Consider the following 15,679-nt stretch of genomic DNA (forward strand, 5'->3'; position numbering starts at 1 on the left):
GCAACGGACATACCAGAGGATGTGGCTGAACCAACAGGTGGTGGTTGTGTCTGATGACAAATCTGTTTGCAATAAAAATATCCCTCTGACAGACCACCTGCACCCTCTCACAGATGGACAACTCAAACAGTCAATATTTGCAGTCAAATTCAATCACTGCAGTAGTAATGGATATAAAAACCTTGACAACAGTAGCGGAACAGAGAGATGCAAGGGAAGCGTTTGTGTAGATACACGACTCAGGTTGCCCGAGCTGGATCCTCCAGGACACACAAATCAAAGACCAAAAGCTGACCAGCAGCAGGGGTATGGACAGGGGGAGTATGGAATCCAACATAAGCTGCGCTATTACCTATACTGTAAGAAAAAAAGGGTTCCAAATGGGTTCTTCGGCTGTCGCCATAGAACCCTTTTGGTTTCCAAGTAGACCCTCTGTAAAAAAAAACGAACAATTATTTCAGTGTAAACTCAAACAACTGAAACCAAAAATCAAATATGTAGAAAAAATAATAGACCTATATATGTTTTTATTATATAATCTTTGAGAACTAACAATCACCAATATAAAAGCGAAACACTCAGGGGAATAGAAAATTCCCCAAATAATGCATTTAACAGTATTGATGTTGTTAATAAATTTGAGCAAAAGAACCAGCCATGGCAAAATGCATAGAATTGCAGGAATTTATCTTTAAACTGCTAAATGTTCTCTCAGCTACATGGCAGAATATGTATAATCTAGTGGAGGCTGCTGAGGGGAGGACGGCACATAATGGTTGGAACGCAGCAAATGGAATGGCATCAAACACATGGTTGTCCTCCCCAATTAAGGTGCCACCAACCTCCTGTGGTAGAATTGCTTAAAAAAAACTGCATCTATATCTTTCAACTTCATGGCAAAATGTGTAGAAATGCAGGAAATGTACTTTAAAACTGCAAAATGCATCTCGGCTCCATGGAGAAATTCGGAGAATTGCAGGAAATTAGCTTAAAGAAATGCAGGCCGGGGGCAGCAGGAGCAGGGGTGCCAGGAGGAGGAGGTGGTGAGTGGGGCTGTTTAAACAGTCCTATAGAATCCAGACCGATGAAACAGACAGGAGAGGGAGAGGGTCACATACAGACGGGCCGGCCTGTCAAAACATCATGACTCTGCCAAGCTCTCAGTGAGAGAGAATGGACAAGAGTCTAGCTGCCGGCCCAGTTGGGTGATCTACAGTTTCCTGCTCCATAGGCCAGGCACGCAGTAATGGACAGCTCCATTAACACTGTAATAATTACTGCCTTTTATTCAGACTGAGATAACCCACTGGGCACACTACGTCATTTCAACATGGATAATTGGGTAATATTTGGTTGAGACATAGACCAATGAGGTTACAACCTATATTCACCCACTCAAAAAGACAGACAAAAGTTAGTTGGATTTGCATTGTGTTATTACTATGCTTTCAAACGTCTAAAAGCACAACCAAATTCCCATGGAAAAAGTTTTGGTTTAGTTGTCACCCAAATGTCTATCACTGCACTTTCAATCATTTAAAAGCACAGCAAAGTTCAAATGTCAGACATTTATTTATACAACAGATGAATGTGATATCACTGTGTTTCATCTAATAGCACAACCACATGACCTGGATTGCAGTTGAGATTACATTAAAATTACATGGTGCAAGTGATCAATGTCGTTCGAGATTCTGCACAGATTATTACAGCAATTGAGAAGATCTCCACAGACCTGCGATGACCTATGCATGCTATCATGATCGTGCACTCTATATGATTACATAAAAATATATAGTTACAGTAACCTCAAAATGTGGCCATGGATCTATTACTAATTTTAAGGTTGAATGTTACATTTGTTTGTAAAATAGCTTTAACTTTAGGCTATTTACGAAATTACAAAAGTAAATGTGGTTGACAACACAACCAAATATCAACATTTAAAGGATATGTACGTACTGCTTGGGTAGTTCCACCTGAGCTACTGGCTTATCCCATTCTTTAACTTTTATTTTTGGTTGAGTTGAAGAAATGAATCCAACATATCATTTGCTAACTTGGGCTAAGTTAATAGGCTATGTAATGTATTTCAAAAGTGATATTGAATTGTGTTTGGTTGTCAACACAAATAAAAATCTATATTATAAGGAGATTTCTCTTCTGATTGGATAGTTCCATCTGTGCAACTGACTCAGTTTGTCTTCAAATTAATCATTGATATGTTGGACTCACGTCTCCATCTCAACCAAAAATCAAGTTATAGAATAGGACAAAATCAAATCAAACTTCAAATGCACTTTAAATAAAGTTTGATTTAATTTAGTCCTATTCTTTAAATTTCATTTTTGGTTGAGCTGGAGATGTTTGGATCTCCTTCAAATGTTGATATTTGGTTGCGTTGACAACCAGACACAATTCAATATAACTAAATATCATTACATTTTAAATCAACCAGAGCTTGAAACCATAGGACTATTTATTTATTTTTTATTAATTATGAGTTGAATTTAAACCATTTCTGTTGATTACTTTGCAGGCCTAAGTAGCATCATTAATGATTGATAAAGTATGGTCACATTTCATTTGCTCTATTAAACCTACACTTTGGAATGACTTCGATAGTGACACAGAATATATTTTTGGTTTTAAGTGGAGATCTCTTAACAATAATTCTCACGATAGCACATTGGTAACAGTTGGTGACACATTTCGTGGCTAAGTAGGGCTTACTTAAAACCTTGTGATGGGAGACCAAAGGATAACTGTAAATGGATCAAATCTCCAGTAGGAGGTGCTGCCGAGCCTATTGTTTTGTTTTTCTGACAGTTCCTTCAGAAAGTATTCATACACCTTCTTTTTCTACATTTTGTTTTTCGAAATTGTACCAAATGTATTAAAAATGAACAGCTGAAAAGTATTGAGTCAATAGGAATTCAACCCCTTTGTTATGGTAAGCCTAAATAAGTTCAGGAGCAAAAATCTGCTTGATTTTTTAAAAAAAGTTAAAGAGTTTAATGGCTGTAATAGGAGAAAACGGAGGATGGATCAACAACATTGTAGTTACTCCACAATACTATCCTAAATTACATAGTGAAAATAAGGAAACCTGTACAGAATACAAATATTCCAAAATCTGCATCCTGTTTGCAACAAGGCACTCAAGTAATACTTTTAATAATGTGGCAAAACCACATTAACTTTTTGTCCTGAATACAAATAGTTTTGTTTGAGGCTGTCACGATCATCGTATTGAGTAGACCAAAGCGCAGCGTGGTGTGAATGCATGATTTTAATGAAAGATGAAAAAGAAACACGAAGTATACTAACAAACAAACAAACGAACAAGACAAACGTGACTGCTATCAAAACACTGTGCTAACGTGCAACATAACAATAACCCATGAACCACAATACAAAACAGGCTACCTAAATATGGTTCCCAATCAGAGACAATGACAAACACCTGCCACTGATTGAGAGCCATATCAGGCCAAAACACATAGAAACAGACTAACTAGACATGCAACATAGAATGCCCACTCATATCACACCCTGACCAAACAAAACATAGAAACAAACAACTCAAATAATGGTCAGAGTGTGACAGAGGCAAATCCCACACAACACATCACTAAGTACCACTCTCCATATTTTCAAGCATAGTGGTAGCTGCATCATGTTATGGGTATGCTTGTAATCGATAAGGACTAGGGAGTTTTTTAGGATAAAAAAAATAAACAAAATGGTGCTAAGCACAGGCAAAATCCTACAGGAAAACCTGGTTCATGCTGCTTTCCACCAGACACTGGAAGATGAAATTCTCCTTTCAGCAGGACAATAACCTAAAATACAAGGCAAAATTAACACTGGAGTTGTTTACCAAGAATACAGTGAATGTTTCTGAGTGGCCGAGTTACAGTTCTGTCTGAAATCTATCTGAAAATCTATGGCAAGATCTGAAAATGGTTGTCTAGCAATGATGAACAAGCAATTTGACAAAGCTTAAATAATTTATAAAAGAATAATGGGAAAATGTTGCACAATCCAGGTGTGGTACACTCTCAGAGACTGACCCAGAAAGACTCACAGCTGTAATCGCTGCCAAAGTTACCCTACATAAACAGTTACGTAAATGTCATATTCCTGTATTTCATTTTTCAATATAATTTTCTAAACTTTGTCAAAGCATGTTTTCACTTTGTTATTATCGGGTATTGTGTGCAGTAAAATACATTTAATCCATTTTGAATGAAGCCTGTAACACAACAAAATGTGGAATAAGTCAAGGGGTATGAACACTGTAACGTTGAAAATTACGTTTTTTTAATGGTACAAATTCAACATATTTTATACAAGGTTGGCCTATGTTGAAATTTGGTTACCATAATGACATAAAAACAACAAATCCATATATTTCCACATCACAATAAATTGACAAATTATGTTGATTCAACTAGTTTGTGCCCAGCGGTAATCCATTACATATTGAGACAAGGGCCAAGGGGGTTAGCCTATACTGTTGCATTTAAATGAGTCTGTTGGCAACTTGGCATGCTAAAATCATCTCATAATTAACACTTTTCAGCCCCTACATATCCATAAAATGACCAGTCCAATCAGTCCAATAGAACTCAACCCTTCCACTGTTTCCCAGCTATTTAACCACTGGTTACAATTACTCAGTATATTACTGAGTATATTTGACACCTTAAGACCGAACTGAAGTCCACCATACTCGATTTTAAGACCATAATTAAATTTTAATCTTGCTCCTGACGTTCAGTTATCAAGATTATCAAGCTCTGTCAGATGAATTCACTCAATGTGAAAGAAAGATCATATAATAGACACTTAACCGCCTTTCTGTCCACAGACACCTCCATTTCCCTGTTGACTCTCAGTGACGGCATATGGAAGATTCCACTATAAAGCCCTCACATCGCTCCCCGTCTCCGTCTCCATTCCAAATCCCCTGCTGACTGAGTCAGACAGTGACAATATTGATGGTGTATTCTCAGTATTAAAGGTTTGTTTTAGTGTCTACAGCCAGGGTTACCCCACCAAAACAGACAGGCAGGGTCTCTGTCCAGCCACTTAGAAAACAGAGTGAGATAGTCTGATGGATACGTGTTTATGCTTTAGCAACTCTATGCATTTTTCTTTCTTTGTTATTTCTCATGTTTTTTTGTATATACTATTTTGATATTGACTACTGCACTGTTGGGAAGAGCTTGCAAGTTAAGCATTTCACTATACTCGTGACAAATAAAACTTGAAACTTGCATCCTTTTGCATCAGCTGGTAGTGCATTGTCCTTATTTTGTGTATTGAATTACACTGAACAAAAATATAAATGCAACATGTAGTGTCGGTAACATGTTTCATGAGCTGAATTAAAAGTCACCCAGAATTTTTCAATATTAACACAAAAACCTTATTTTGCTCAAATTTTGTGCACAAATAAGTTTACATCTCTGTTAGTAAGCATTTCTCCTTTGCCAAAATTATTCATCCACCTCACATGTGTGGCATATCAAGAAGCTGATTAAAAAGCATGGTCATAACACAGGTGCACCTTGTGCTGGGGACAATAAAAGGCCACTCCAAAATGTGCAGTTTTGTCACACAACACAATGCAACAGATATCTCAAGTTTTGAAGAAGTGTGCAATTGGCATGCTAACTGCAGGAATGTCCACCAGAGCTGTTGCCAGATAATTTAATGTTAATTTCTCTACCATAGAGAGAAATTTAGCAGTACATCCAACCGGCCTCACAACCGCAAACCACGTGTAACCACACCAGTCCAGGACCTCCACATCCGGGCTTCTTCACCTGTGGGATGGTCTGAGACCAGTCACACGAACAGTTGATGAAACTGTGTGTTTGCACAACTGAAGAATTTCTGCACAAAATGTCAGAAACCGTCTCAGGGAAGTTCCTCTACATGCTTGTTGTCCTGACCAGGGTCTTGACCTGACTGCAGTTCGTTTTCAGAACTGACTTCAGTGGGCAAACGCTCACCTTTGATGGTCACTGGCACAATGGAGAAGTGTGCTCTTCACAGATAAATCCCGGTTTTAACAGTACCGGGCAGATGGTAGACAGCGTTTATGGCGTCATGTGGGCGAGCGGTTTGCTGATGTCAACACTGTGAACTGAGTGCCCCATGGTGGCACTGGGGTTATGGTATGCGTAGGCATAAGCTACGGACAAGAAACACAATTACATTTTATCAATGGCAATTTGAATGTAGCGAAATAGCGTGACAAGATCCTGAGGCCCATTGTTGTGACATTCATCCGTCGCCACCATCTCATGTTTCAGCATGACAATGCACAGCCCCATGCCACAAGCATCTGTACACAATTCCTGGAAGCTGAAAATGTCCCAGTTCTTCCATGGTCTGCATACTCACCAGACATGTCACCCATTGAGCATGTTTGGGATGCTCTGGGTCGACAGTTCCAGTTCCCGACAATATCCAGCAACTTCGCACAACCATTGAAGAGGAGTGGGACAACATTCCACAGGCCCCAATCAACAGCCTGATCAACTCTATGCGAAGAAGATGTGTTGTGCTGCATGAGGAAAATGGTGGCCACACAAGATAATGACTGATCCACGACCCCTTCCTTTTTTTTAAGGTATCTGTGACCAACAGATGTATATCTGTTTTCCCAGTCATGTGAAATCCATAAATTAGGGCCTAATGAATTTACTTCAATTGACTGATTTCCTTATATGAACTGTAACTCTGTCAAATCTTTGAAATTGTTGCATGTTGCGTTTATAGTTTTGTTCAGTGTATAAGTAAACACAGTACTGTTGGGTGCACATGTTTGCATTAGTGAACATAGTGAGAGATTGACTGTCCCCACAGGGAATTAAACCTCTGAACCTTTTGCCCTGTGTCTTGACCAGACCCCTCCCACTTTACACCCACTCCTAAGCACCCTCTCGCTGACCCCTCTGCGTCAGTATCTTCACATCTCTACTGCCCATCTCATTCCCCTGAATTTCTACATGTCCTCTAACTCTCAATATTCACTTTCTCCCTGCATCTCTATCTCTCCACATCCAAGGCAGTATATCTACCCTGTCTATGCTGTTTGCAATTTCCACTTTCATAGAATTTCACATGAAGGTGTGTCCTTACAGAGCTTCTTTATCTTCCATCCCTCACCTCTTCCCTCTCTTCCTACTGAACGACAGTCAAAACCTCCAAAGGAAATATTCAAGCCCTTCGTGCAATCGGCAGAGCTGAAAAGCTTTCCAACAAGGTAATAGTCACAGGTCTTGATTTGAAACGTTTCTACTTCATCTGATCATGACTTGCCTAGTCCCAACCTCATTTGCTACCCACCAGACAGTGTGTGAAAAATACAAATGAGCCCTGGTACTGTCCCAGACAGTGATGCAGAACAATGTTTAAATTCAGTTCAGGGTCATAAAAAATACAGACACGAATTGACGGACTAGCTGTTCGAAGTGCCCTCATCAAATGCTCAGTTTACTATGTTTTCAAGACCCATGTCGTAATGTTTGGATATGCAACTCTGTACCTCTGCAAAATGACTTTAAACAATAATGGCTCACCCCTCACAATACATCTGATACAGACAACATGGATGTGACCATGGTTGACCATGTCATTTCTGTGACTAAACCAAGACAAAGAAAGAAAATAACTAGAAAGAATTTGGTTGAGTTCTTTTTGTCTGGTGTAAGTGTGAAGTGACTTTATTGGGGCAGGAGTACTGAATGGTCTATATCAGACCCAGGAGCCCCTCTGGAGCTGGCATGGCCTGATTCGACTCGTCTAACAGGGCACATGCTCTCAACTTATTGTCAACGCTATGCCAGGGTGGCACTAACCGCTCACGCCATCTCAATCTTTATCTTGGCATTTTGAAAGCATACAGTCAAAGTGTGCGAGCTTTGCATGTGTATGTGTGTGTGTATGTGTGTGTGTGTGTGTGTGTGTGTGTGTGTGTGTGTGTGTGTGTGTGTGTGTACACACTTGTGTGTGTGAGTGAATGTGTGTGTATCAATGTAAGCCTTGATGAGTGCGTATGCACACGCACAGTAAAACATAACATGTGCCTACAATAACACAGGGCCAGACGACCAGACTGCTTGCCTGCATGACTAGCTAACCCTAACCCTGACAGGCTGACTTCACGCCTGGCTCTCACTGCTGTTTGCATTGGAGCTGGAAGCGCCTCAGACAGAGACGGGAACACTCAACAAATAGTGTGAAAATAAAGGATTCACACTTATAAAAGGACAGGCTGGCTCACACACAGACACAGAGGAAACTCACATGGTTACACACAGACACAGAGGAAACTCACATGGTTACACACATCATATACACACAGACACAGAGGAAACTCACATGGTTACACACATCATATACACACAGACACAGAGGAAACTCACATGGTTACACACATCATATACACACAGACATGGTTACATACAACATATACACACAGACACAGAGGAAACTCACATGGTTACACACATCATATACACACAGACATGGTTACACACATCATATACACACAGACACAGAGGAAACTCACATGGTTACACACATCATATACACACAGACACACAGGAAACTCACATGGTTACACACATCATATACACACAGACACAGAGGAAACTCACATGGTTACACACGTCATATACACACAGACACAGAGGAAACTCACATGGTTACACATATCATATACACAGAGACAGAGGAAACTCACATGGTTACATACATCATATACACACAGACACAGAGGAAACTCACATGGTTACACACATCATATACACACAGACACAGAGGAAACTCACATGGTTACACATATCATATACACAGAGACAGAGGAAACTCACATGGTTACACACATCATATACACACAGACATGGTTACACACATCATATACACAGACACAGAGGAAACTCACATGGTTACACACATCATATACACACAGACACAGAGGAAACTCACATGGTTACACACATCATATACACACAGACACAGAGGAAACTCACATGGTTACACACATCATATACACACAGACACAGAAGAAACTCACATGGTTACACACATCATATACACACAGACACAGAGGAAACTCACATGGTTACACACATCATATACACACAGACACAGAAGAAACTCACATGGTTACACACACATTACACACAGAGACACAGAGGAAACTCACAAGGTTACACACACATCATAAACACACAAAAAGACAGTCTTGTAGGCTGAAGAGGAGTTGAACTGATTTCAGGGAACTAATAGCCTACTGAAAGTAGGTTAAAAAATATTTGGAAAAATAAAGTGAGGCATAATTTTCTCTAGGATCACATATGGATGTTGAGGGAGAAGTAATAGGCATCTAGGCAAGTTAGAGAAACACCAAACAGGAGGGTGAAAATCTTTGTCAATTGGATATCCTGCCATAGCCACACAATGCCCCATCTGGTGGTCAGTAAAAATACTGTACCCAGACCGTAAAAAAACATTGAGTTGGTTGGTTGGCGTGCATTCATGGATGCCAAGAGAGGCCAGGCTTCCCCACAAAACTCACCAATAAAAAAATATTTTAAAAACATATAAAATAATGTATCTTTTGTGTTTAATCCTTTTCCTTCAAATCACAAGAGGCTGAATGTACAGTCGTGGCAAAAAGTTTTGAGAATGACACAAATATTAATTTTCACAAAGTCTGCTGCCTCAGTATGTATGATGGCAATTTGCATATACTCCAGAATGTTATGAAGAGTGATCAGATGAATTGCAATTAATTGCAAAGTCCCTCTTTGCCATACAAATTAACTGAATCCACAAAAAAAAAAATCCACTGCATTTCAGCCCTGCCACAAAAGGACCAGCTGACATCAGGTCAGTGATTCTCTCGTTAACACAGGTGTGAGTGTTGACGAGGACATGGCTGGAGATCCCTCTGTCATGCTCATGATTGAGTGATTGAGTTCATGATTGAGTTCGAATAACAGACTGGAAGCTTCAAAAGGAGGGAATCATTGTTCCTCCTCTGTCAACCATGGTTACCTACAAGGAAACACGTGCCGTCATCATTGCTTTGCACAAAAAGGGCTTCACAGGCAAGGATATTGCTGCCAGTAAGATTGCACCTAAATCAACCATTTATCGGATCATCAAGAACTTCAAGGAGAGCGGTTCAATTGTTGTGAAGAAGGCTTCAGGGCGCCCAAGAAAGTCCAGCAAGCACCAGGACCGTCTCCTAAAGTTGATTCAGCTGCGGGATTGGGGCACCACCAGTACAGAGCCTGCTCAGGAATGGCAGCAGGCAGGTGTGAGTGAATGCATCTGCACACACAGAGAGGCCAAGATTTTTGGAGGATGGCCTGGTGTCAAGAAGGGCAGCAAAGAAGCCGCTTCTCTCCAGGAAAAATATCAGGGTGAGACAGATATTCTGCAAAAGGTACAGGGATTGGACTGCTGTGGACTGGGGTAAAGTCATTTTCTCTGATGAATCCTCTCTCCGATTGTTTGGGGCATCCGGAAAAAAGCTTGTCCGGAGAAGACAAGGTGAGCTCTACCATCCGTCCTGTGTCATGCCAACAGTAAAGCATCCTGAGACCACTCATGTGTGGGGTTGCTTCTCGGTTAAGGGAGTGGGCTCACTCACAATTTTGCCTAAGAACATGAATAAAGAATGGTACCAACACATCCTCCGAGATCAACTTCTCCCAACCATCCAGGAACAGTTTGGTGACGAACAATGCCTTTTTCCAGCATGATGGAGCACCTTTCCATAAGGCAAACGTGATAACTAAGTGGCTCGGGGAACAAAACATTGATATTTTGGGTCCATGGCCAGGAAACTCCCCAGACCTTAATCCCAATGAGAACTTGTGGTCAATCCTCAAGAGGCAGGTAGACAAACAAAAACCCACAAATTCTGACAAAGTCCAAGCATTGATTATACAAGAATGGGTTGCCATCAGTGTGGCCCAGAAGTTCATTGACAGCATGCCAGGGCGGATTGCAGAGGTCTTGAAAAAGAAGGGTCAGGTAATTGTCAATAAAAGCCTTTGACACTTATGAAATGCTTGTAATTATACTTCAGTATTCCATAGTAACATCTGACTTTTATCTAAAGACACTGAGGCAGCAGACTTTGTGGAAATTAATATTTGTGTCATTCAAAACATTTGGGCACGACTGTACTGTATCTCACAGGAGAAAGCATTCGAGCAAGTGAAACAGCGCCCCTCTGTCACTGTATGTGTAGTTCCAAAAGAGTATGACATTGTAGCCACCTGTAGCATTGAATGCAAAGGAAGCCAGTGAGCATTTGACCTCCCATGATGAAAAAAGTATAAAATAATAGCCAATCAGCGTTGAGCTAAACTGAGTGAGCTCAACTGTTAATGGTCCTGGTGCACCAAAACAAAGTGTCAAAAGTAGCCAACTTGGATTTGGTGTGACTCCTATCAAATCGTATAGAGAGCATAAGTCATCGGCAGAAGCAACTTGAATTGTTGCATCTCATTGTGTTGTTGTCCTCCGGTGGCTAACTTAGCTAGCTAAAATTGTCCCTTTCCTAAATTAGCCATGGATGGAGATATGGATTTGGACTTGTGGTTTTACTTAATTCTCCGTACTGGCCAATGATTATTACTCCGATTCTGATCCAACCATTAATTCGTACATTGTGCCCCTGGCCTGAGAGGATGGACATTCAATATGTAGCTAGATGTAGAAGGTTAATGTTAACTTGCTAACATGGTCCATGAAAGGAACTTAGGCTAGCGAGCAAGCATTTTAGCCAGGTAACCTAAGACAACAACAATACATTTGTGTACTGTATGACAAAGTGATAGATCGTTTCGTCAACATGAAAGAGAGGAGGGTGAGTCAACATGTTTATTCCTCTTGCATGAACGAGCACCCACGCACACATCATTCAGAAACATCAACAGCCACATCATATTTTGCTTACGTCGATTGGAGTAAATGTTGTTGGTATATTTTAGTTGTCACTGTATTAGACTAAGCATAGGTGAATTGATGATGTTGAAATGTTGAAATTGAAATGGTGCTGGAATAGTGTAGGCAGCTCCTGTTTCCTTTGCGACTTTCGGTAACTCTCCGTGGTTCTAAATCCATAGTTGTTTAGTGGGCCGAAAATGTCGGAAACAGTAACTTGCTTGATCATGCAACTGTTTGCTACATGCAATATGCTTTGTGGACTTCACTGGACAGAGGTTGCTTGTCGCTTTTGTGATGAAACAAAGCTGTAGTTGAATTTATTCTGCCACTGTGTCCTCTTATTGTCTCAGCCTTTAGGTCTATATATCAAGGCCGCAAGGCACATGAACTAACAGGTTATAGAGCAAACAACGCAATTATTACACATAGGTTGTAATATGCCTTTTCTTACCCACCCACCGCTACTGTTCTGATATGATAATTATCTATAGTGAAGTAATACTACACTTCTAGATGTATTTGCTATCTCTTCTTTGAATGTCAATATTCAGTATTTAATTTCAAACCCAGCATTAAACCCATGGTTCTGTCAGCTTCAATACGGTAGGCCTACACCACGGACACTATTATCTGACACACACACACGCGTCCAGCCCAACTATGAGAGAGATAGCTCAACATTAAGCAATACAAAGTTCAGGCTGCAGTCTGTAGGTATAGAACGCTCACTGTCTAGGAAGAGGTATGGGTGCTGCACTGTGACTGCCACGACGAACCACAGATCAGGGCATACTGTTACCCTGTGACACACAGTGGAAGCTATTTCTGAACTTGTACAAATTCCAGCTGGACCAGATCCAAGTCAGACTTCAGTATAAATTAAAGGGACAGGTCAGCTGCACCATGATGAGCAGACACACCTATCAGTCATATTCACAACTTCCGATTGTACAGGCAGACACGGATCATTCTCTATGTAACTGAAGTACAGTTGATGAAAATACATTTATCTACAAATGCCAACCCTATGAAATTAGGCGTGCTGAATTGCTTGACACATTAGCCTTCTTGTGAACTCTTAACAAAACATAAAGGAAATACAGACCATCTATTTCAAAGCTTCATCAGGCGCTATTTTCCCACTTCAGACCCTTTCCCGCCATCTGATCAATATGTGATGTCATTCATGGTAATCTCAATCTCACGTGGATGTGGTCATGCGCAGAATTAAATTGAACAAAACTGGGACCTATGGCTATTACAGGTGTAGGATCTTAATTGTAGCCGGCTTTAGTGTAAATGCCTAGCATATCAAGTTTTTATTTGGTCAAGTGCAAAAGTGCCTAGCATTTACACAGCAGGAAAATAATCCTGCAGCAACAGAAACTGTGAATTATTATGTGGATTATAATTAGCCTAATGTATATTTTCCGAAACGGAAAATCAAGTCTGAAATTTCAAAGTGCAAATTACAAAATTCAGAAGTTTTTTTCCAGCATTGCAGGAAAGATCTCCTCAAACAGTGTGATCCTACTACTCCTGTACACCGCGCTGGTTTGATAGGTCTACCGCAGATTTTAATGAATTTTTCAGCACACACACATCTCTTGTGCAGTTAACAAAGAGACTAATTGTATTTATTTATTTAACCAGGAAGGGCTCATTGAGATTAAAATCTCTTTTTCAAGAGCGCCCTGGCCAAGATAGGCAGCACCAAGTCATTACAAAAAAATTACAGACAGACAACATTAAAAAGTACAAGTAATCTAGTAAAAACCATTGAATTCAAAACAAAAACACAACAGACAATGTCAAAACACCCATCCCATTCCTTCTTCCTCTCTATCACAGATCTTCCGGCCTGCCTTTTGCACTTGACCAAATATAAACTTGATATTTCTTGGCAGACTGACAGGTTGCAACGGGGAGGAGTCTCACAGTTCTGTTCAGTCCAGGACAGGTTGAAGGACAAATAGACACAAAGTTGCAGAAAGAGAAAGGGACAAAAGACTGACCAACAAAATTAAAGGTGAGTTAAACTTTTTGGGATAAAGAACAGAAAGTTTTTACAGATTTTATGGTATTTGTTTAATTTTTGCTTCCCAAGTGTTTATCATTTCAGATCACCAGTAATATCAACAGGCCTATGGCATGGCTTCTGTCTGTTTAAAAACATTACTTTTCATTTAGGTATTTAAAACCCAATATTTATCAAATGTATTTGACTTCATTTGAAAATGACTAGGTTCGAAATTTACTGTCAGTTAACATGTATTGTGAGCCATTTTAATGGGGTATCTTATCTATGAAGGTTTATTGAGAGCTTCAGCTTGACCTACTTACTGTTGCTGGGGTAGAGGAGCCACAATACAAACCTTTAACATGGATAACATGTGGGCCTAGACCTGGATGATTTCATCTTGTCTATAGGGTGTAATAAATTACCTTTAAATATAATAGCACTTTTCTAAAAGGAATAAATCTACTCATCTGAACATAGCCTACTGCCTCTCTGTCTACACACACATAGAAACTAATTCCCAGTTCTATCCTCTGTCCATTGGTTTAAGAGTTGTCTGTCTGTACTCCACAGGAATGGCGTCTCCTGCATCGATGGCGGCCCGCAGGGTATTATCTGCTGCATCACACGCAGGCCATGAGGGAGGATCAGGTGTGTGTAATGTACTTAACTCTTCTCATATTGTGTTATATTCTCTCTCTGCTCTACTGCCTGCACCTTTTGTGTTGAGTTGGGCTTCTGGGTTTAATATTAACAGAGGTTTTCCAGTCTTCCTCTTACATTCATTAAATGTTTGTGCTCTGCTGTATTTAGGCCTGTCAGGTGACTTACAAATGTATCATCTTGTAATTGAGGCGCTTCTGTCCTGCATGTCACAGAGCCTGAGACAAGGAACCAAGGCTGAGTCACTGAAATCTGAACTGGATCATCAGTGTTTTGGAGCTGCTCTGTTACTTAGTTATGCTGGTGTTGTGATGTACCCAAGCCTTGATAACTCAGGGTCACACAGAACCGTTGAGTCTGATCTAGCGGAAATGGTTTGACCTCCACAGCTAGGACCTGGAAGATCCTGTCGTTTGTTTTGGCCCTACCTGGTGTGGCCGTCTGCATCGCCAACGCCTACATGAAGATGCAGCAGCACTCCCATGAAACCCCTGAGTTTGTGGCCTACTCACACCTTCGCATCCGCACCAAGGTGGTACAGGAGGCACTCTGTTAACCAACAGACTAACTTCACTCACAGTTCATCATCTACATGTTAGGATTGGTAGTAGTAGTGGGATGTCTTTCTGAACATAGGTCTAGTTTTATCCAATCTATCCTGAATGACGAAAACAACTTTCTCTTTCAGAAATGGCCCTGGGGTGATGGCAACCACTCTCTTTTCCACAACCCTCATGAAAATGCTCTTCCTGAGGGTTATGAGGGCCCCCGCCACTAAGGAAACCTCCTAACTCTATGCTGATCATCCACCTTCCCTGATTACTACGTGCTGAATAGCTCTAATGAACCTGGCATTATGCTACTGACCAAGGGGCCAATTAGCAACACTACTGACTGTGGTGCTCCCAGTCAGATAGAAATAAAAAAAATACTACTTTTACTGTATCACACACACACACAGTGGCTTCTCATTTGTTTACCTCCAACTGTCTGATATTATGT

General features: G+C 40.5%; 1 protein-coding gene across 1 annotated transcript; it reads left to right on the top strand.

Annotated features, from left to right (window-relative positions):
- Nucleotides 1–13,891: 13,891 nt before the first annotated feature.
- LOC109898727 (cytochrome c oxidase subunit 6A, mitochondrial) lies at nucleotides 13,892–15,633 on the top strand. Its single transcript, XM_031834792.1, has 4 exons — nucleotides 13,892–14,023; nucleotides 14,588–14,665; nucleotides 15,067–15,209; nucleotides 15,366–15,633. The coding sequence occupies exons 2-4, from the start codon at nucleotides 14,590–14,592 to the stop codon at nucleotides 15,453–15,455; spliced, it is 309 nt and encodes a 102-aa protein (XP_031690652.1). The 5' UTR covers nucleotides 13,892–14,023; nucleotides 14,588–14,589; the 3' UTR covers nucleotides 15,456–15,633.
- The last annotated feature ends 46 nt before the right edge of the window (nucleotides 15,634–15,679 follow it).

Source organism: Oncorhynchus kisutch, linkage group LG10, assembly GCF_002021735.2.
Source record: "Oncorhynchus kisutch isolate 150728-3 linkage group LG10, Okis_V2, whole genome shotgun sequence".
Classification (NCBI taxonomy): Eukaryota; Metazoa; Chordata; class Actinopteri; order Salmoniformes; family Salmonidae; genus Oncorhynchus; species Oncorhynchus kisutch.

What these genes read in the sequence shown, in the direction of transcription:
- LOC109898727 (XM_031834792.1), top strand. Translation starts at nt 14,590, where the DNA reads ATGGCGTCTCCTGCATCGATGGCGGCCCGCAGGGTATTATCTGCTGCA. An exon ending in AGGCCATGAGGGAGGATCAG is followed by an intron (nt 14,666 to 15,066) that starts GTGTGTGTAATG and finishes TGACCTCCACAG; the next exon opens with CTAGGACCTGGAAGATCCTG. An exon ending in ACCTTCGCATCCGCACCAAG is followed by an intron (nt 15,210 to 15,365) that starts GTGGTACAGGAG and finishes TTTCTCTTTCAG; the next exon opens with AAATGGCCCTGGGGTGATGG.